Below are 20771 nucleotides of genomic sequence, written 5' to 3'. Positions count from 1 at the left end.
AATCAGTATACTGAGCAGGTTTTCCTGACTTGTGTGTTCGTTGGAGGATTAGATAAATTTTAATCCAGTTGTAGCAAATGTAGCAACTTTACGGTGTGCACGTAGTACCATAACCTCATTCCTGGTTCTTACCATCCTCCCTGGGCTTATTTTTCTCATCAGGTTGACTTTCCTTGCCTATGTTTACATTGTTTTATTTTTGTTCATTTTAATCTATTGGAAGCTACCTTAAAGGCTTCCTGGGAGAATATGAGACCAAGGACACTAAATAAAATCGACTGTGTCCCTTCTCACAGCTGATATATAGAATGAGTGATATATATCGTAGGTACTATTTTTTAACTGAATCAAAGAATATTAATTATAGCTGCTTTAAGCTGAGGAATGTTTAAATGGTTTTATTTTAAAGGGAAGATACAATTTTACAAGAGCAGATTGGCCATGTGTCCAGGTTTTTTCTATAGTGTATAAAGATGAATGAGGCTGTCTGGAGCTGCTTTTCCTTGCCGCCAGCGTGGTAAAATACTTACTTTACTCATCTTTATAAGGGTATCAATTCGTCTTACACACAGCTCATATATTTTATCCACAGGGTCTTGGAAATAGTTTTCTAATAAATGTAATATGTCTTAGAGGATTTTTATAGGATAATTGATCTGGTTTCAGTCATATATTTAAATGCAATTATGTGTTTTTACTTTTTAGTTTTTTTGAGACAGGGTTTCTCTGTGGCTTTGGAGCCTATACTGGAACTCACTCTGTAGACCAGGTTGGCCTCGAACTCCCAGAGACCTGCCTGCTTCTACCTCCTGAGTGCTATGATTAAAGGTGTGCACTACCACTACCAGACTGTGTTTTTACAATTTTTATAATTGTACTGATTATTTATATTTAACAAGCTTTAAATCTATAATGGAAAAAATGTTTTCATGGACTCAGGATTATAATATAAATATAAGCTGTTTCATGGCCTCAGGATTCTAATCTGGTCATTTTTAGCAGTTTTTTTAATTAATAATGCAAATATCCACTTGCTTTTTTATCAGAAAGCATAGCTTCTTCCTTTTGGCTTTTGTATTTTCCCTGAATCATCCCAAGAACTTCAAACCGTCTACCATCCAGACGGTATCCATTAAGTACATGTGCCTGTGTGGCTGAGAGTAGGTCTTTCACACATCTCCTCTGTGCACTCTGCCCGCCACTGCTGAGAGAGCGGGAAAATCGTTTCCCCTAAAAAGCGGGAGCTGCTGTGGGTTTGCCTATAACCCAGATCCTGGTGTGTCCCCTGTGATACAGCAGGAAGGACGACCCTCTTCCTGGGCTGAGTTGTAGCTCAAGGTGACTCAACTTGTTCAGGCATGTCTGAGCTTAAGAATGTCCAATATTTTTCTTCCTTAAGAGCTTCTTGCTCTTTCTAGTGTCTTATTATTTTTTGTTTCATATTTGATTTTCCATTGCATAGGAAAAAACCCTCAGAAGAGGTTTGGGAGAAAGTGTTTATACATGTAAACAACAAGTTCCATGTGAGATGTCTGTGCTCAGATGGTTGTTTTGTGTATTACAGGCCTTTCGGGAAGACCTGGAATGCCTCATCCAAGAACAGATGAAGAAAGGCCACAACCCAACTGGTTTACTAGCCTTACAGCAGATTGCTGATTACATCATGACCAACTCTTTCTCGGGCTTTTCTTCTCCTTCCCTGAGTATGTCAACTGTGATTTTGTTTTCTCTGCTGTGGAACACTACTGTCCAGCTACTTATTCTGTTCAGATTCAGCCCTTAAGTGTATAGCATAGAGCTAGTTCTGGTGGCACAAGCCTACAGTGACTCCTCTGGAGGGGAAGCAAAGAGTCATAATATCAAGGACATAATATCAAAGACAAGGTAAATTCATGAGGACCCTCAAAAGTAGGGGGGGGAGGTCTAAGGATGTGGTTCAGTGGTCAGTGCACAGGCACAAGGCCATAGGTTCAAGCACCAATACCTTCTAAACGTTAATAACATCTGACACTTAGAGCAGCAGCATATTATAAGACATACCCTACCCCAGATGGATGTGTTGGAATAGCCCTGGGGACCACTGGAGTGGTTATATTGCTTTATTTGGCTCACAGTGTCAGAGCAGTTTCTGTCCCCCATGGCAGGAAAGGCGAAACAGCTCTGACTGAGATGGGAGCCTGAGGCAGAGCAGCTGTTCACAGCACTGGGAGCAGAGAGAGCAGAGTGGACCTGTCCGTGGTGGTCTGCTTCTCACCAGCCAGCCCCCTGCCAAAGGCTGGACAGTGTTCACAACAGGGCACAAACTGGGGACCAGGCGTTCAACACATAATCCTGTAGTGGACATTTCAGATTCAAACATAACAGTAACTGTAGAGGGAAAAGTTAAAGAGCCATTAACAAGAAATCATGTGTTACTCTTCCCTGTGTCCTCATGCTATGAGCTGAGAGTTGGAGTTGATTATTGCCTTAAGAAGACTGAAGGAAACCTTGACAGAAAGATCAGTTAGAGAGAGCTTTGTGTAAAGCAGTGGGTGTTTCTTCATTCCGTAGCTCATCAGTAAGAGCTGCATTTTGTGTCCCTGAACTCCCTCGAGGACTACGACCCATTGGCTGAATACTCTGGTCTGTGATTGTGTTCAGAATTGCCGCAGTGAAGGGCAGATGTGCAGGCCACAGAGAGCTAGTGAGCATTGCTTCATGGAAGACTGGAGTTGGGGCCTTCATTTGCTCTTTCTTTTATCTGTGCCCTGTTTTCTCTTTCTTTCATCAATAGAGGGCTCTAAGGATTTTTTGATTTAGGTATTTCCCAAACACTTGAGGCATGATAGTAGGAGAGTGCCAGGCAGGGGTGTTTGTAGAACAAGATGCACCACTGCCTCAGGCCTGGGTCCTGGGATTGCAGTCTAGGGAAAGGAAATGAGTCAGAGTGAAAAGACCCTTCACTGTCAGACCCAAGACAGCTGCCAGCCCAGAAAGTGCAAACCCATGTGAAGAAAGAATTCTAGCTGATGGTCTGAGTGAGTGCCGGGGAAGGAAAAGAAACTGAAGTCAGATCATTTAAAGACCGTGAAGGAATCTCAATGAGAAATGTAAATACCTGGATTAGATATGTCGTTGCGGATATATGATGGAGGAAAACAGGGAGAACAGAGCTGAGAACCAAAGGGAGCTTAGTGGCAGGCCTGACGTGCTGGGGAGGAGCATGTGAGTCACCTAGTGGCTTCTGAGAAGCAGTCTTCCAGCAGACACAGAAATGCACAGCTCGAGCTATTTTTAAGCACTCTGTAACAGTGGACATTTGTACCAAGCACTGTTTTAGGGACAAGGACTACACTAGCAAGATTCTTTTTCTCTTGGAGTGTGAAAATCCACTATACAAAGATGATCAGACTGTAGAGAGTGCCAGGCAGAGAATTACAGTGTGATTATGTGCTGGCAGCGTCTGGCTCATACGAAGATAAGGTCATCAGAGACAACCTCTTAGAGGAGGTCACATTTAAACTGATGCTTGAAGAGTAAGGTGTATGGTATGTCTTAAGATGGAAAGAAAATATCCAAGCCCTGGAACCTGGTAAACGTGCCGAGTGGGAGAGAGAGAGAGAGAGAGAGAGAGAGAGAGAGAGAGAGAGAGAGAGAAACAGATAAGTTTGAGCTCTAAAGTGAGCAGTAAAAAAAAATCATAGCCTGCTTGTTCTCTTAGGAGACAAATAGAACAGAATGAGATGACAGCGCAGGCAGGCAGTGTTATTTAAATGTGGCGGTAGGATGGCTGGGCGTCAGTTGTCATCGCCAAGCTTGAACGTTCGAATCTTGTTCCCACTTGTGGGAAGACATTTTTAAACTGGAGAGTGATTTTCAAAGCCCCACTAGATTCTCTGAGCAAAAATGGACCTGAAGATTTTATAGGGTTAATAAGAAAAGTAGGAAGGGCCGGAGTTTAGGATCCAGTTTTGCTTGAAAAATGAAAGACGTACAACTTTTGGCATGTTCGCTTTGAGTTGTTGAGCTGTGACAGGTGAGAGCTCAGCAGAAAGTCTTGGCAGGTGGATACAGAGAAGAGATACCCAAGGAGCCTCTGCACATGGCTTCTCAGAAGACGGCAGAGGTGGAGTGGGAGTCCAAAGGGGAAATTTAGAAGTTCTAAAGACCAGCAGGAGACTCTTCCCCTCTGAGCATCCTAGGGTCCACATCAGGAACATGCATTTGGGGTTGTAGATGCCAAGCAGCAGGAAAGCCATATGTAACCTGGTAGTGTCTAGAAGTCAGGAAGTGGAAATGATCAGTTTGGAAAATTTTTTTGTGATTGTGTGAAAACAAGCTAAGTTACTTTGGGAGTAGAAAAAGAGTAAAGAATAAAATCATGATGACTATAAAATTTTATTTAAAAGTAAAGTATTTTAGCTGGCTGTGGTGGAACATCATTTGTTCCCAGCACTTGGGAAGCTGAAGCAGGCAATTCTCTTGAGTTTTAGGCTAGCCTGGTCTACATAGCAAGTTCCAGGCCAGCCAAGGTTACATAGTAAGGCCCTGTCGTCTAAGAAAAATAAAATAACTGAGTGTTGGTGGAGCACACCTTTAATCCCAGCACTTGGAAGGCAGAGGCAAACGGATCTCTTTGAGTTCGAGGCCATCCTGGTCTACAGAGCAGGTTCCAGGACAGGATCCAAAGCTACACAGAGACACCCTGTCTCGAAACCAAAAAAAGAAGGGAGGGAGGGAGGAGATAACAAAAAGGAGTAAAGATGGTTAATAATTGAGCTTGTCTAAATGGTAATGTTGTCAACACTAGAGAAATAAAGAGAAGACAGGAAGAAAAGTGAGACAAAATAAAATCGCTTTTGGATTTTGTCTTCTGAGACTGAGTTGTAAGTGACAGGAGAGTAGAAAAGAGGGGGGGCTGGGCAGGAAGAAGGGGTCAAAAGAGGCTTCTGAGGGGGTCTGGGGGGGGCTGGGCAGGAAGAAGGGGTCAAAAGAGGCTTCTGAGGGGGTCGGGGGGGAGGCTGGGCAGGAAGAAGGGGTCAAAAGAGCAAAACCCAATTCTGTTCATATGTTACTCTGCCACAGGCCATTAGAAATAGCAGAACGGAGAAGGAGGGGTACCTGGTCAGAGATGAAGATGACCTCGCAAAATAATACCAGAGAGAGTATAAAATGTTTTCACAGGGAGACATAAAGTAAGGCAGGATGCAACAGAAGCCTGAGCTCGGGGCACGAACCACATTGGAGGAAGGTGGGAGAAGAGAACTTAGACTAGGAGGAAAGGGAGCCAGGCAGGAGTCAGCACAGCATCCTGGGCCTGGGGACAGACTCTAGGGAGGAGGAGGGAGCCCCGGAAGGTCAACAGTGAGCTCGACGCCAGCTGTAACAGCTGGGCTTGGGAGTTAGAGGAAGGCCAAAGCCAGGCAACTATTTGCTTGTATTTTTTTTTTTCCATTTTAGATGTTCTTATATTTGAATATGTCAAAAGAGATATTAGAAATCTTTTTATTGATATCTTTTCATTATAAGATAAGAAATAGCTGTGTTTCTTTAGTAGCATTTTTACCTTTGGGGTCATCTGCCCATCTTCTCCCAGCGATATGACTGGCAGTTGCTGACTCACAGGAACTAGGCGAAGTACCCTCACCACATCATCAGCGAAGATGACAGCCCTTGTTTTTGCTCTCAGTACCCTGCTCTGGAAGGAGGCTGAACTAATAAACTGTTGTGTGCGCTGATAAATTTCAGGCTGTTTGCAAAGCTGGAATCAACAACACATGGGCTGCTTGCTGGGACCCAATTGCCAGGTTAAAGAATTGTTTGACTCAGATCTCTCGCACTGTTTCCACTTAGGTCTTGGCATGGTCACACCTATTAATGACCTTCCTGGTGCAGATACATCCTCCTATGTGAAGGGAGAGAAACTCACTCGTTGCAAACTGGCCAGCCTGTACAGACTCACAGACTTGTTCGGATGGGCACACCTGGCAAATACATACATCTCAGTGAGTACTTTTGGTTCCTTTTTCTGAAATGCCAGCTAGATGCTAACTGTGATCTCTCATCTTCAGACTTAATGATCAGGTAACCCTTAACTCCAAGGAAGAAACTAATCCCCAGCTTTCTCTTCCCTTCCTCTCACCTGTGGAGTTCCCTCGCGGTCCAGCTGTAGAGCCTGCCCCAGAAGTGCAGAGCATCTCTTTCCAGGGTCTGTAGCTGAGCCTCCATGGCACTAAGAAGCCCTTGGGGCAGGGAAAGCGGAGGACAGGAAGGGTCCCTCCCTGGTGTTTGTAATCTTTAAGTACACTTTTCCTTATTTGCATACAGACAAGAACTGGCAGTCAGGAACCACAAGTGAGAGAGCATTAGATCCTTGTTTCCTAAGCCTGAGCCAGAAGTGACGTGAGAGTAAAAGAGAGGCTTCTGAAGGGGGAGGGCGCGACAACAACCACTAGGCAGGAAGGAGGAGGAGAAAGAGAGCAATGAAACCTATACTTCGTAAACTAATAGACCAATGGATGAATAAATGAATGAAGGCACTTTTCCTGTCCGCTGCCATCTGTTTTTACTTTGCCACACTTGGATGAATGGCACTGTTGGAATAGAAACCACTGAGCTACCGTGATGGAAACAGTAGACGGCTTCTCCGCAGGCCACCCCAGGCTTGTTTCTTCCAGTCGTTCTTGGTTTCCCCACATCAGCTCTTACCCTGACTCCTTCGCAGGAGGAGCCTTTCCCTCCCGACCCCTGTGCATTGGAAACCTAATCGTAGCCATGCTCATGCTGTGGTACAGGTGCCACAGAGTAAGTCCTGTGTTTTCTTTCTTCCAGGTGCGAATCAGTAAGGAGCAAGACCACATTATCATCATTCCCAGAGGCCTCTCTTTTTCTGAAGCTACAGCCTCTACTCTGGTATTGTTCTCATTCCTCCGTTACTTTTTCTGGATACCCTTGTTTTTAATATAAATTTCAGAATCGAAGAAAAATCAGATGATTGAGAACATTAACAGACTGAGTTAGAATTACCTTACCTGACTTTCCTTTTCTGAGACAGCAGTTTCACTAGGTAGTCCTGGTTGACCTCAAACTCACAGAACCCTGCCTGCCAAGTGTGGGATTAAAGGTGTATACCACCACACCTGGCCCTACTTGTATTTTAAATACTGTCTGACTTGTATACATACAAAAAAAATTTCCAAAAAAGGTCAAAATATAGTCCACAGGTCGATTTAAACAGTTTAGTTGGTGTGAGGATGGCCTCTACCCTGCATTCCCTTTTCTCTGTGATTGCATGGCCAGCTGCTGCCGCGGGCCTCGAAAACAACTGGAATCATGCTAGTCCCGGTGCTGCAGTGTAAACAAATGGCCATTTCCAGCCAGTTACAGCAAATGCTAGACTTTGTCCAAACCTCCATGTCCTGGAATCTGTGCTTCTTGCTATCTAAATGTTAACTTTTATTACATAGTACTTGTTTTAGAAATAAAATTTTAAAGAAACAAATCTGTATGCTTTCTTTTACAAATTGTTTCTGGCTGCCTTTGCTCTGTGTGACGAGTTCAGTTGTTGAAGTGGAGGACCCATAACATCTAAAACACTGTCTGGACAAACTTGCCACACCCTGGGTCAGCTGTGGGATATAGATGAGATTTTGTATAAATATATCAATTAAATATATTTCTGATTTTTCCAGGTGAAAGTCAATATAATAGGAGAAGTGGTTGACCAGGGAAGTACTAATTTGAAAATTGACCATACAGGATTCAGCCCCCATGCTGCAATCTATTCAACACGTCCTGATGTGAAGTGTGTGATACACATTCACACCCTTGCTACTGCAGCTGTAAGTCAGCCATGTGCTCAAGCAGAATGACTATAGAAAGCACTGTTTTCACAGTTTTCCCAGCATGGTGCTTCCCAGTGTGTCTTCTGTCACCCTGCTAGCTCCTGTACATTTCCAAAGCAACAGGTTCTTGAACCAAATGCTACTGCTCTAGGAAACACTTGCAGAAATAAGTGTGGGTTTAAAAACTAAGCAGTTTAGGGCTGGAGAGATGGTTCAGCAGTTAAGAGCACTGGCTGCTCTTCCAGAGGACCTGGGTTTTGTTCCCAGCACACATGGCAGCTCACCACTGTCTGTAACTCTAGCTTCAGGAGTTCTGACACCTTCATATAGATACACATGCCAGCAAAACACCTGTGCATGTAAAACAAAATAAATAATAAAAACCTTAAAACTCAGCAGTTTAATAATTGGGTCAGTGCGGATTTGAGGAGAGAATATCTTCCACAATATTTGACATGCATTTGAATTAGTGTTCTGTCCCTTCAACTCACCCCCTTCTCTTTCTAGAAGTTAAGAATTAGAGTGGGAGGTGGGCTGCACTGTAGTGGCAAGTACTGCATCACCCAGTGCTTTGCTTCCTGAGCTCCTAAAGAACCATGTTCCAATCTGTGCACAATAACTAAATGTGTAATCTTGGATCCAATCAATAGGTGTCCTCCATGAAGTGTGGGATCCTTCCAATTTCCCAAGAGTCTCTTATCCTGGGAGATGTAGCCTATTATGACTACCAGGGGTCCCTTGATGAAGAAGAGGAAAGAATTGAACTTCAGAAAGTTTTAGGTCCCAGCTGTAAGGTATGTAGTAGTCTGTATCCCAGGGGCTTTTGTTGTTACCGCTGCTGCTCTTTGTCAAGCACCGTGAGCCGTGCAGTTCAAGGTGTGCTCTGGGCCTCTGCTTTAGGTGCTGGTACTCAGGAACCATGGCGTGGTGGCACTTGGAGAGACCCTTGAGGAGGCTTTCCATTACATTTTCAATGTGCAGATGGCCTGTGAAATTCAGGTAGGAGACAGTCATTTCCTTTTATTGCTTTACATTTACCAGATGAGTTGAGTTTTGTGTTTATTTTCAAACCCCTATTGACCAGTGGCTTCTATAGAAATTCTCCTCTATTTTGATAACGAAGCTTGTCAACTCAGTTATCCTTTGAAGTAAAAAAAAAAAAAAAAGAAAAAAAAGGAAAAGAAATTAAAATTCACATGCCCACAATCTTAGAGCCTGGCAAACATCATTTTGCCTACGGTCTTACTTTGTTTCCCCTCTAGTGATGGTGCTGGCTAAGTAACAGAGGTGCCTGCAAATCAAGAGCTGGGTTATGAACTCATGCGGTTAGCAGCCATCTAACCTCTGTGTTACAATAGCACACTGGATGTTTATTGCCCGCTTTCCTCAGAGATGCTGAGCATATGCAGAAGCTCTAATATCCCTCTTAAAGTCAAGCAGACTCACATAAAGTAAATAACAGTCAACACCTGTTTCTGCTAACTTGAGGAGACACAATCTCTCTGTGTAGCCGATACTAGCCTCAAACTTGACATCCTCCTGCCATAGCCTCTAAAAGTTAAAACTTCAGGAATGTGCTACCAGGCTGAGTCTTTGCCTACTATCTCTAAGTCATCTTGTCCAACCTCTTTGCATTAAGGTCCTTCTCAAATGGGCTGTAAAAAGCTCAACGAAGATAATGAGCGTTCCCTCTGATTAACTGTCCTTAAGTGTGAGCTGCAGTATCTCCATATTCCTTCTCAAAAGCTTCAACAAAAGCTGTAGCTAGATAGCCGTGGGAAAGTTTGCAAGTTAAAATTTAGCAAGCGAGCCCAGTTACTTGAAATCTGTTAAACGTGTGGCTCCCAATGCTCTTCCCAGCTGAAGTATGGGGTCCCGGCAGGATTGTTCCAGGTGGACGGGAAAAGCTCTGCTGCTGCCTGCACAAGAGCGTGAGCGTGGCTCTTACTTGTTAGTAGCAGCTGATGCATCTTGTGAGCTGTTGCCCAGATGCAATTGTGGCTTTTGGACAGTAAGATCCTTGTCACTGTCTTCAGTTTCCATATCTGTGTTTCACCACTGATTACAGGTGCGGGCCATAGCAGGAGCAGGGGGAGTAGACAATCTGCTCGTACTGGATCTTCAGAAGTATAAAGCTTCCACCCATGGTGTAGCCACGTCTGGAGGAGGTGGTGTAAATATGGGTTCCCATCAGAAGTGGAAGACTGGCGAGATTGAGTTTGAAGGACTCATGAGGACCCTAGACAATTTGGTAGGTGAAATTTGAGCCTAGACTTGAGTTTCAGGTCTGAATTCAAGAACAATGGATTCCATCTCCCTTGGTTTAGGACATACTTCTCACTTCTTCAGGACCAGAGCCAGAGGCTACAAAGGCACTGCAGTGTAATTTCAGAATCAGGCAGTGAGATACATAGATATTTCCCTTTCCCCCATGAACATGCTGTGATTAATTATAGTCACCACATTATAGAATATATTCCCTTTTTAAAAATTCTTTGTGTGTCTGTTTTTTACCTGCATGCATGTCTGTGTGTGATGTGTATGCCTGGTGCCTGTAGAGGTCAGAAGAGAGCCCTTCTAACTGGTTAGAGTTAGAGTTGTGAGCTATAACCTGTGGGTGCTGAGAATGGAACCTGTGTCCTCTGGAAGAGCAGCCAGGCTCTTGACCACTGAGGCATCTTTCCAGCCCCTACAGCATACTCTTGAATTGAATCCTTCTACATGATTAAAGGTTGTAATTTTGAACCACTGTCCTATCCTCTGGTAACCACCACTTAATTGCTTCTATGAACTCAACTTTTTTAGATTGCAAATGTAGGTGTGTCCATATGGTATTTGTTTTTTGATGTCTGAGTTACTTCAGTTACCATAATGTCCTCTAAGTTCAAATTGCCACCAATGCCAAAATTTCCCTTCCTTTAGCAGGCTGTGTAGCTTTCCACTATGCCTAGTCCACGGTTTCCTTTCTTTTACCCTACATTTTATGTGTGGTTTTGTTTGTTGTTAAAAGGAGCTCAGGTAAAGTTTTATTAAAGGAAAACTTTTCTGGTTTACTTTTCACCAGTCTGTTCTGGCATGCTAATATTATTAAAATAATATCATAATCACGCGATAGCCAGTGTGCATATTCTGTAGTATTTTCCACACGCTGTGCCCAATTCAATGCTATTGCCACTGTAGTGACAGACAAAAGTTTTAGCCAACATGGCATAGCATTTTATTTCAGATTTCCTCAAAGCTGGGCAGGTTGTTGGTGAGGATAACCAATTTTGCTTTGCCCTATCTGGTCGTCTTTAAAGTCTGTTTGTATCCCAGCATGTACTTAACTACTTCTTCTTTTTTTTTTTTTTTTTTTTTTTTTGTTTTTCGAGACAGGGTTTCTCTGTGGTTTTGGAGCCTGTCCTGGAACTAGCTCTTGTAGACCAGGCTGGTCTCGAACTCACAGAGATCCGTCTGCCTCTGCCTCCCGAGTGCTGGGATTAAAGGCGTGCGCCACCATCGCCCGGCTTACTACTTCTTATAACAAGTTGGAGTCTAAAGTTGATAGGCTCCAGAGATTTTCTCTTCGTCTTGAGGCCACCATTTTCCTGCCTTAGGTGTGGGACAGCCCCCAACCAAGATCAGTCACCAAGATGGCCGGAGAGTGAGAAAGGCTGATGTGTGTTTTATTGAGACATAAATGAATTTACAAAGCTCAAAAGTTTATAGAAGTTCACACAACAGAAGACTGTCCCTTTCCAAAGCAAACCCCTGTTAGTAAACTTGCTCACCACATTTTCTTCATCCATTCATCTATTGGCAGGCGGGTTGATTCCCTCTCTTAGTTACTGTGACTAATTCTGCAATGACAGCGGGAGTGCAGGGATCCTCATGTGCTGATTTACTTCCTGCATCACGTAGTGAGGTGCCTGGGCCATGTAGCTATTCTATTTGTACTATGATGAGGAGCTTCCACGCCGCTTCCTTATGGATGTAGTGATTTACAGACCCACCAAACAGTACACAGCAGCGTCTGTCTCTTTCTTGTCCTCCCCCAAGACTTGTCTCTTCTGCCTGATAATAAATAGACTCTCTGACAGGTGTGGTTTCATTTGCCCTTTTCATAGACCTGTGCATTTGAGTGTCGTCTTTTGCAGAATATTTATTCAGGTCCTTTGTTTGTGTTTTAATAGGTTGTTCTTGTTACTTGGTTTATTTAGTTCCTTAGACACATTGGATATTGACCCCCTTCAAGATCCATGGTTTAGCCGGGTGGTGGTGGCGCACGCCTTTAATCCCAGCACTCGGGAGGCAGAGGCAGGTGAATCTCTGTGAGTTCGAGGCCAGCCTGGTCTACTAGAGCTAGTTCCAGGACAGGAACCAAAAGCTACAGAGAAATCCTGTCTTGAAAAATTAAAAAAAAAAAAAAAATCCATGGCTTAGCAGATGTCACCTTAGATTGTTTACCATCTTGATGGAGGATCAGGAGACAAGTTGTCTTTAGACCTACAAGCAAAGGCTCCCAGCTCTGGTTCCCTATAATCTATCTCAAAGCAGGAGTGTCTCTGAGTGTCAAGAGTAGAAGTTGGGACGCCAGCTGTAGACAGTTTCACACACATCTTCAGATGGGCGTCATCTCAGCTCCAGTGCTACATGGAGGCTATGTGCAGCTTATTCTCCCTCCTGTCTTTCAACAGGGACTCTGAACCATTTGTTTAAAGATGGAACCTCCAAGTGCTTTGTTGGAATGGGTTTGGTTGATTCAGTGTGGCATTTCCCTCCCACAGGGCTACCGAACAGGCTATGCATACAGGCATCCTCTCGTTCGAGAGAAGCCTCGGCACAAGAGTGATGTGGAGATCCCAGCAACTGTGACTGCTTTCTCCTTTGAGGATGATACTGTGCCTCTCTCTCCTCTCAAGTACATGGCACAGAGACAGCAGCGTGAGAAAACAAGATGGCTGAACTCCCCAAATACGTACATGAAAGTGAATGTGCCGGAAGAGTCTCGGAATGGGGAAACTAGTCCCAGGACCAAAATCACGGTATGCCTCCATTCTGCATAGATGCTTGCCTGATCTCATGAGTGTTAGGAAAGTAGGATGTAAAATAACACCACTGCCATTTGTCAGGTATTAAATGTAAGGCTCTGTTCTAAGCCTCGTACATGAATAATCTCACTTTCTTCTAATAAAAAATGGATTCTCTTTTTCTCCTTTTTCTAGATGAGAAAACCAAAGCTAACTGTTTCTTTATGGTTGAACCAGAGTTTGAATGACAGCAATGTCTTGAACCTTCTTCTTCCCACCACATGACACTGCTGTGTGGCTGGCATTGCCCAGGGCATTAGAACATGAGCACTTGCAACCCAAATTGTGCCATAATTGCCCAAGTCAATATACATTATATTAGGATTTTTTTTTAAGCATGACCTTGTAGATGGAGGTTGAGTTATTTTATCTGTTTTAAACTTTTTGGTTTAGATTTGACTTGTCTTACTATGTATCCCTGGCTGGCTGAACTCACAGAGACCTGCCCCACCTCTGCCTTCTGAGTACTGGGACGGTTTGCACCCCAGCCCCAGCTCCACCAAATACTCCTTAGCTACTGAAAATTAGTTCAGCCTTCATATAAGTAAATAACACTCTATATGGAATTATCTAATTCAGTTATCTCCAGGAAAGAGACATAATTAAACTCACAAGTTTCCCAGAATTCATTTCATAATCAGAGTTGCCAGTCAGCCACCACTGATCTTACTTAGCCTTCTCTCGGGGTTAGATAGAGTGTAGAGTGAGCTAGAGGAATTCCAGAAGGTTCTCTAAACACTGTGGTTCCCATGGTGCTACATGCTTCCGATTATTCACCAAAGCATCCTGATTTAAGTCTTATCCTAATTTCAGCCAAAACTCAAAGACAAAAATCTTTAAAAAAAAAAATGTACCTTAAAGACAATCATTGAGTCTTTCTATGACTTCTTGGCTGTTGTCACATAGTAAGTTTCATTTCAAGAGACAGAACTCCAGATGCCAGTTAATGAATAGTCATGCTATCTGTCTGTCTGGGGTAGTTTCCGCATCCTGTTTTCAGCTGTCAGAGGGGAGAGCTTTAGTTAGAAATATGATTAATTACTCATGTGCACTGTAATGGCGTCTGCTTACTCTAAAGTGAGATAGGAGCTGGCCACCAAGACACAACTCAGTAACCATGCCCCCTCAGGACCACTCGGCCACTCAGTGTCTGACCGTTCTTTAATGTGGAGCTTCACTCTAGAAATGGTTTTTTCTTTATTCTTTAGTGGATGAAAGCAGAGGACTCCTCTAAAGTTAGCAGTGGAACACCTATCAAAATTGAAGATCCCAATCAGTTTGTTCCTTTAAACACAAACCCAACTGAGGTGCTAGAAAAGAGAAATAAGGTAAGACATGGCTCTTATATCTTTATCCTGTTTAGGTTAAATCACTAAGGATGGAATCTGGTCACAAGCTTAGGGATTGAAAATCTAAGAATTCAATTGATTAATTTTAGCTTGATCAGATACCTACCTCCAGCCCTGTGCTAGTCATCCGTGAACAGGCTCTGAGAAAGAAATAGTCCACCTGTTTTTGCTGTAAAGTCCTTTATATCAGTGGGAAGTACAATTCTCTCACAGCATAAGACAGTGGGAAACTGAAAACCAAGAGAGTGGAGATTAGTAATAGCTAGTGTTCAGGTGGTGAAAAGAGGCCTTACTTCATGGAGGTGAAGATTTAAGAGACTCTTACTTGGGAATGTCAAACAGTAACCTTAAAGAAAAGAAAAGGCAAAGATCGTCTGCATGGTGACCCCAAGAACTTATTATTTCCGCTCAGATTCGGGAGCAGAACCGCTACGACCTGAAAACTGCAGGACCACAGTCTCAGCTGCTCGCGGGAATTGTTGTGGACAAGCCTCCTTCTGTAAGTGGGAGGCAGTGTATGTTGGGTTTTGATCTGCCACATAGATTCTTTGCTTTTTTTTTTTTTTAACTGAGGTTGCTGTAAGTAAAAATTTAAAAGTCAAAAGAATCTATATAACTTAAAATGCTACCACCCATCCCCAGTTTCCAGAGGCGGAGACTGACTGTTGCTTTAATTGCTCCATGCATTTGCCTTCATGTGTTTAATTAGCTTCTTTCTGAGCCAGGCCCACACCTGTAATCCCAGCTGTGGAGGACAAGAAAGGAGGGATGCAAATGTGGGGACAGCCTGGGCAGCACAGCATGACACCCATCTAAGAAACACTTTATCTGCTTTTCCTTGCCTTATTAGTTTTAAACCTTGACTCATTTTATCAGTTTATCAAATACTATTTATTTCTCACTCAAAGAGAAAAGGTACTGCCATTTATATTGTAGGAATTTATAAATTATGATTTCTAATTTTAGAGATTGGAAAATATGGGGGAAAGTTCATGTTAAAGAAAAGAACAATGATGACCCTTTTCTGAATGAACATTTAGTTCAGCCTGTCTACAAAATGCTTCCAATCCTTCCCACATCCCCCTAGGAGGTGTGTCATATTTGATTTTTGTTTGTTTCTTAATAAATCAGCTGTAACTGTAGGTTTCTCTCCCACCCACCAGTTCCCAAATAATCACTCTGAGGCTTAATATTAATTACAAACTGTTTAGCCTATTAGCTCAGGCTTATTATTAACTAGCTGTTACAACTCAAATTAACCCATTTCTGTTATCCTGTATTTTACCACGAGGCTCGTGACTTGTTATCTCACATCTTGCTTCTCTGGTGGCTACTGGTGTTCCCCAACTAAGCCTTCTTTCTCCCTGTATTCAGTTTAGCTTTCCCACCTGGGTGTATTCTGCCCTACCATTGGCCAAAGCAGTCTGTATTAGAATAAAACATATTCACAGCTTACAGAAGGGCATCCCACCTCAATCATCTTTCAGGGTTTATCTTACTGTGTTTGCTACTGACCACATGGGTCTTCCATAGCACATTTCTTTCCTTTCTCACACAGCTCCCAGCCGTAAGTTAATAACTGCTCTTCTTTCACGTCAGGGTACATTGCCACAGCTCTCCCCAGACCTTTTCGTTAACCCTCAAAACCACACACAAGAGATTACAAATAAATAACCTTAGTGATGTAGCTCAAAATGAAAATAAGACAACTCCAAATTTAGTAAGAGAAAAGAATAAAGATTGGAATGGGAACTGTACATAGCTGCTAGAGGCCATGCTAAATAAATGAGAAAGAAGACCCAAATAATGAAATTAGAGCTGAAAAGTGGGATATCAAAATTCAGAAAATCATTAAGGAATACTCTGAAAAAATATATTTTAATAAGTTGTTAAATCTAAAACAAATTGATAAATTTCTATATACCTATGGCTTACCAAAATTGGGCCAAGAGGTTTAAAAAACAAAGCAAAACCTCAACAGGTCAATAACAAGAAACTGTTAAAGTCGTGTTCCTTTGCGACACGAGGAAGGAGTGGGACCACACTTAGGGTTCTGGAGTCTTTAATAAATTGCACACAAGCAGGGTCACCAGTCAACCAGGGCTGCAGGACGAGGACTCAGGAGGGGCAGAAGCGGGGTTTCTAAGCACAAAACTGTAACCGCACCTGTGCTAAGTTACAGTTAGGTTTTTCACCAATCAGGATTCAGGAGTAGAGGCTTTCATTATATGTTCCATCATTGTTAACCAACACAGAATGCCCAAGTGGTTAGATTCATCTGTTCTTCTTGTTGTTAGGGACAGGCGTTATGTTTTAGGGATTGTTGCCTAGAGGGAAAGTTGGTTAGCTTCTGGACAGTCCCCACAGGAACATGGAATTTGTTTTACCCTACAGGTAAAATGGAGTCTGAAGTCAAAATGGCTGTGCTTAGGTCAAGGTGCTTTTGCTTGCTCTCTTCAAAACAAAGCAGTAACAGTTTCTCAACAAAGAAAGTTCTTGTACTGGACAGAGTCACTATTGAATTCTGTCATACTTTTGAAGAACAGTTGTAGGAGGAGGCCACTAGTTAGTTCCGGCCGCTTAGCCCCAAAATAATCACACAGAAACCGTATTATTTAAAACATTGCTTGGCCCATTAGCTCTAGTTTCTTATTAGCTAACTCTTACATCTTAATTTAACCCATCTCCATTGATCTGTGTATAGCCATGAGGGTGTGTCTTACCTGATAAAGTTCCAGCATCTGTCTCCAGCAGGGTGACATGGCTTCTCTCTGACTCCGCCTTTCTCCCAGCATACAGCCTAGCTTTCCCCACCTAGTTCTGTTCTTCCCTGCCATAGGCTCAAAGCAGTTCTTTATTCATTTACCAATAAAAGCAACACATAGACAGAAGGACCTCCTACAAACAATACCATTGTTCCTTACACTACTAGCTCATAAAATAGGAAAGGAACACTTTTACTCATTCTACATAAGCAATGCCACCTTGATTCCAAAATACAGTGGGGGAAAACTGTAGGCCAATTTTCTTAATGAACATAGATGCAGAAATCCTCAATAAAGTACTTGCAGATCAAATTCAAGAACACATTGGAAAGATCACACACCATGTTCAAGTTGGTTTCATTCCAGGAATGCAAGGATGGTTCAACATCTGCAGATCAATAGACACACAGCACATAAATAAAAACAAAGACAAATCACATGCTCATTACAATAGGTGCAAAAACAGCCTTAGACAGAATTCAGCATACTTCCATGATAAAAATCCTCAAGAAGCTGGCACATGCCTTTAATCCCAGCACTTGGGAGGCAAGAGCAGGTGGATCTCTGGGTTCGAGGGCAGTCTAGTCTACAGCCAGGAGACAGAGACAGGCAGAGCTCTGTGAGTTTTAGGTCAGGCTCCAAAGTTAGAGAACCCTGTCTCCAAAAACAAAACAGAAAAATGCAAAAAAAGCTCAAATTCACTTGGAAGTACAGAAGACCCCAAATAGCCCAGTAACCCTGAGTGAGCCCTTACACACACACACAGAAGACGGAAACTAGATCTCTGCCCTCATCTTGTACAAAGTCACATCAGAATGGATCAGAGGCCTGGCAGTAAGCTCTGAAACTTTGGGACTTATCAAACTTATTAAATTCTAACTTATTAAAATGGCTTTTTGGCAAAATTCCATCAGGTGAGGAACTTTCGTATCATGAATAGAATTCCAATGCTCCTCTGGACTTCCCCATAGACATGATCATGCTCACACCACAGTGTTCTGGCTTATCCCCTCCCCAGCACTGGTCCTTTCCTGTCCTTTTCCCAAATAGCCACCTTCCTGTTTTCATGATCCCTTTGCATTCCAGACTTAATGTATGAGAGGTAATCTGTTGATGTGCATACTTTTGGATCTGTTGTATTTTCACTTAACATGATCTCCAGTTGCAACCATTTTCCTGCAATAGTCTGATTTTGTTGTTCCTTGTGGCTGTATAATAATACTCTTTGTGTATATGTACATTTTGTTTGTCCACTCATCTGTTCCCATGTATCTCTGTTATATATTGACTGACCGCTTCAGATATATACCCAGGAATCGTATAGTTGGATCATATAGTAGTTCTGTTTGTAATCTGATAAGAGTATTTTAAAAGTTAAAAATCATACTGCTTTGTCATTTCTTACAATTGCTATGAAGTCAATAACCACAAACATCTATGTGGGTACATAACGTGTGTGTGTGTGTGTGTGTGTGTGTGTGTGTATGTGTGTGTGTGTGTGTGTGTGTGTAAATAAAGAGATAAAGGTATGAAAGATGTTAAAGCACTTGATAATGAATCTAAGTTGTTGGGGCTTTTTTCTTTGTAAGACCATGCAGTTCAACGATGATGATGAGGGCCCCCCAGCTCCTCCTAACCCGTTCAGTCATCTCACGGAAGGAGAACTTGAAGAATATACGAAGACAATCGAAAGGAAGCAGCGAGGCCTAGACGGTCAGTTCCTCTTGAGTTAGGTCTGGGATCACCATGCTGACAACATAGAGCACCCAAGCTGGTGACAGAGGCAGTCAGAGCTTTTGCATTCTGTTCAGCTCATCCACTCTAGTCCTTTCCAGGTCCAGGTGAGGCTGACATGCAGAAAGCCACCCCTACTTGCTAAGACAGAGAAACTGTTATTCTCAGAAAGCAATCTGAACGTGGGCTATGTCATCTTAAATTTATAGCACCAAGGCCCAGATGAATGCAGGATTTCCAGAGTAAATACAGGTTTTGCTTTGAACATTGTGTGGTGTGTGGATTGTCAATCACAGATTCTCAACTATTTGATTTTAATGCTTTGTTAAATGTCTGTTCCTGGTATCAGGGTGCCAATATAGTCATTTCAAAATCACCATTTAGCATTAACTGCTAGGAATTTGAAGTTACTTCCCTGCATAGGTGCTCTGATACACTGAGTTTCCCTGACTCTGGGTGGTTAAGAACTGGTTGTGAAGAACAAGTATGGAGGCTTATGTCTGTAATCCCAGCACCAGAGGCTAGCCTAGGCTCATTCAGGAGATCTTGTCTCAAAACAGTAAATAAATAAATTATTAGTGAAAAATTCCTATCAGTTGAGTCCTACCTAGCTCTTCTTTGCTCTAGAGTGAGATGCTGATCTTAGCAGGGTTTCACAGGACTGGGTCTTTAAGCCACCTGAAAAATAGGCAATGAATTATGTATAAAGACATCTAGGCAAGCAGAATTTAGGGTGGAAAATTAGAAGTCTCTGATCCAGTAAGAACCTCTGCATTGGCTCATCTACAGTGCCCTGTTAGCATTTCTACCAAAGCAAAACAGAAACCAATAATAAAAGAATTGTCTGTGTGACCGAGTTCTAGGACAGCCAGGGCTGCAGCGGATGGGGGGGAAGGTTAAGTACCATGGTGTTACCTGCTAGCTAATGGCTAATGATATCTGGACTATCCAAGAAACCATTTTATCAGTTATTCACTTGATCACAAAAGCAACTTGCCCTGCTCATTAATGTACTTACAGCAAATTTTTCTAAGTGCCATATTTAACTTGTTTGTTCTAACATAAGATGCAAAAATTTGAAAACATTTTTTTTATATTTTATAAATGTTATTTAATCTTTTATTTTTGAAAGCCTAAAGATGCCAGGTAACAAACATACTCTAGACATTACTTTTTATATATAACTTTGTAAGTAATTTCATTTCCATTCCTGCATTAGATCACTAATACTGCTCTAACAGGAATCACTGGCTGGAGATTATTAGAAACTCTGCGAGCCATCCTGCCTCATTAACGCAGCACCGCTGCTGAGGCTGTCTTACCTTTTCATCTGGCTTTGGAGATTTTGGTGTCCTGTACTAGCAAAAGCTAAATGCATATATACATATATATATTCTTTATCTGGGCTGCTTCTTTCAACCAAGTATGAACAGTTACAATTCATGGGCCAAAAGTTTTAACACATTAATCTCAGAATCATAATTACTGACATGTGGGATAGCTCTTAGCATGCTCAGCTCATTGCTGATGAACTTGCCGCCTCTGTGAGCGGGCGTTGGATGTGCGCACTAACCTCTCTGCAGCCTTACGCTTCCTTGTTTTGTTTGCATGGCTTCTAACTGACGATCTCATTCAACAGACGCTGAGCAGGAGTCACTCTCAGATGACGCTGCATCTCTTTCACAAATTCAGTCTCAAACTCAATCACCGCAAAATGTCCCTGAACAATTAGAAGGTATTCAGTGTCATTTCCCATAGCCTTCGCATCGTAAGAGTCTTGTCGGTTGTGCCCATGTAAAAAAATCAAATGCTTGTTCACAGTAATTTTGTCAGAGTGTTACCGAATTCTCCCCAAAATGTCACACGTTTATGAAATGGGATGCTGCTTTTAATCATCATTTATTTGGTCACTTCTCCCTGGCCTGGGCTAATCCATAATTTTTAATTTTTAAGAATTTGTGGAATTAAAATTGACTTGCCATGTCATACATCTTCTAATCAGCAGCATGAAGTTCTGTACAGTTTTAAATG

General features: G+C 42.4%; 1 protein-coding gene across 5 annotated transcripts in view; it reads left to right on the top strand.

Moving 5' to 3' along the window:
• The window catches only part of Add3 (adducin 3), a 95853-nt gene that overhangs the window by 72695 nt on the left and 2387 nt on the right, over window positions 1-20771 (top strand). For 4 of the 5 annotated variants that reach the window (XM_050148202.1, XM_050148215.1, XM_050148208.1 and 1 more), the window contains 12 exons: window positions 1565-1703; window positions 5833-5984; window positions 6811-6891; window positions 7671-7820; window positions 8474-8617; window positions 8724-8822; window positions 9892-10074; window positions 12590-12847; window positions 14101-14220; window positions 14654-14740; window positions 18596-18719; window positions 20380-20475. In XM_050148202.1, the coding sequence (XP_050004159.1) occupies window positions 1565-1703; window positions 5833-5984; window positions 6811-6891; window positions 7671-7820; window positions 8474-8617; window positions 8724-8822; window positions 9892-10074; window positions 12590-12847; window positions 14101-14220; window positions 14654-14740; window positions 18596-18719; window positions 20380-20475 (1633 nt within the window). The remainder of the gene's footprint in view (window positions 1-1564; window positions 1704-5832; window positions 5985-6810; window positions 6892-7670; window positions 7821-8473; window positions 8618-8723; window positions 8823-9891; window positions 10075-12589; window positions 12848-14100; window positions 14221-14653; window positions 14741-18595; window positions 18720-20379; window positions 20476-20771) is intronic. The other variant, XM_050148226.1, reaches the window with a different exon arrangement.

Source organism: Alexandromys fortis, unplaced genomic scaffold (genome assembly GCF_014885135.2).
Source record: "Alexandromys fortis isolate MF-2015 unplaced genomic scaffold, M_Fortis_MF-2015_v1.1 scaffold_16, whole genome shotgun sequence".
Classification (NCBI taxonomy): domain Eukaryota; kingdom Metazoa; phylum Chordata; class Mammalia; order Rodentia; family Cricetidae; genus Alexandromys; species Alexandromys fortis.
The sequence above is the reverse complement of the archived record's forward strand: the minus strand, read 5'-3'. Positions and strand labels throughout refer to the sequence as shown.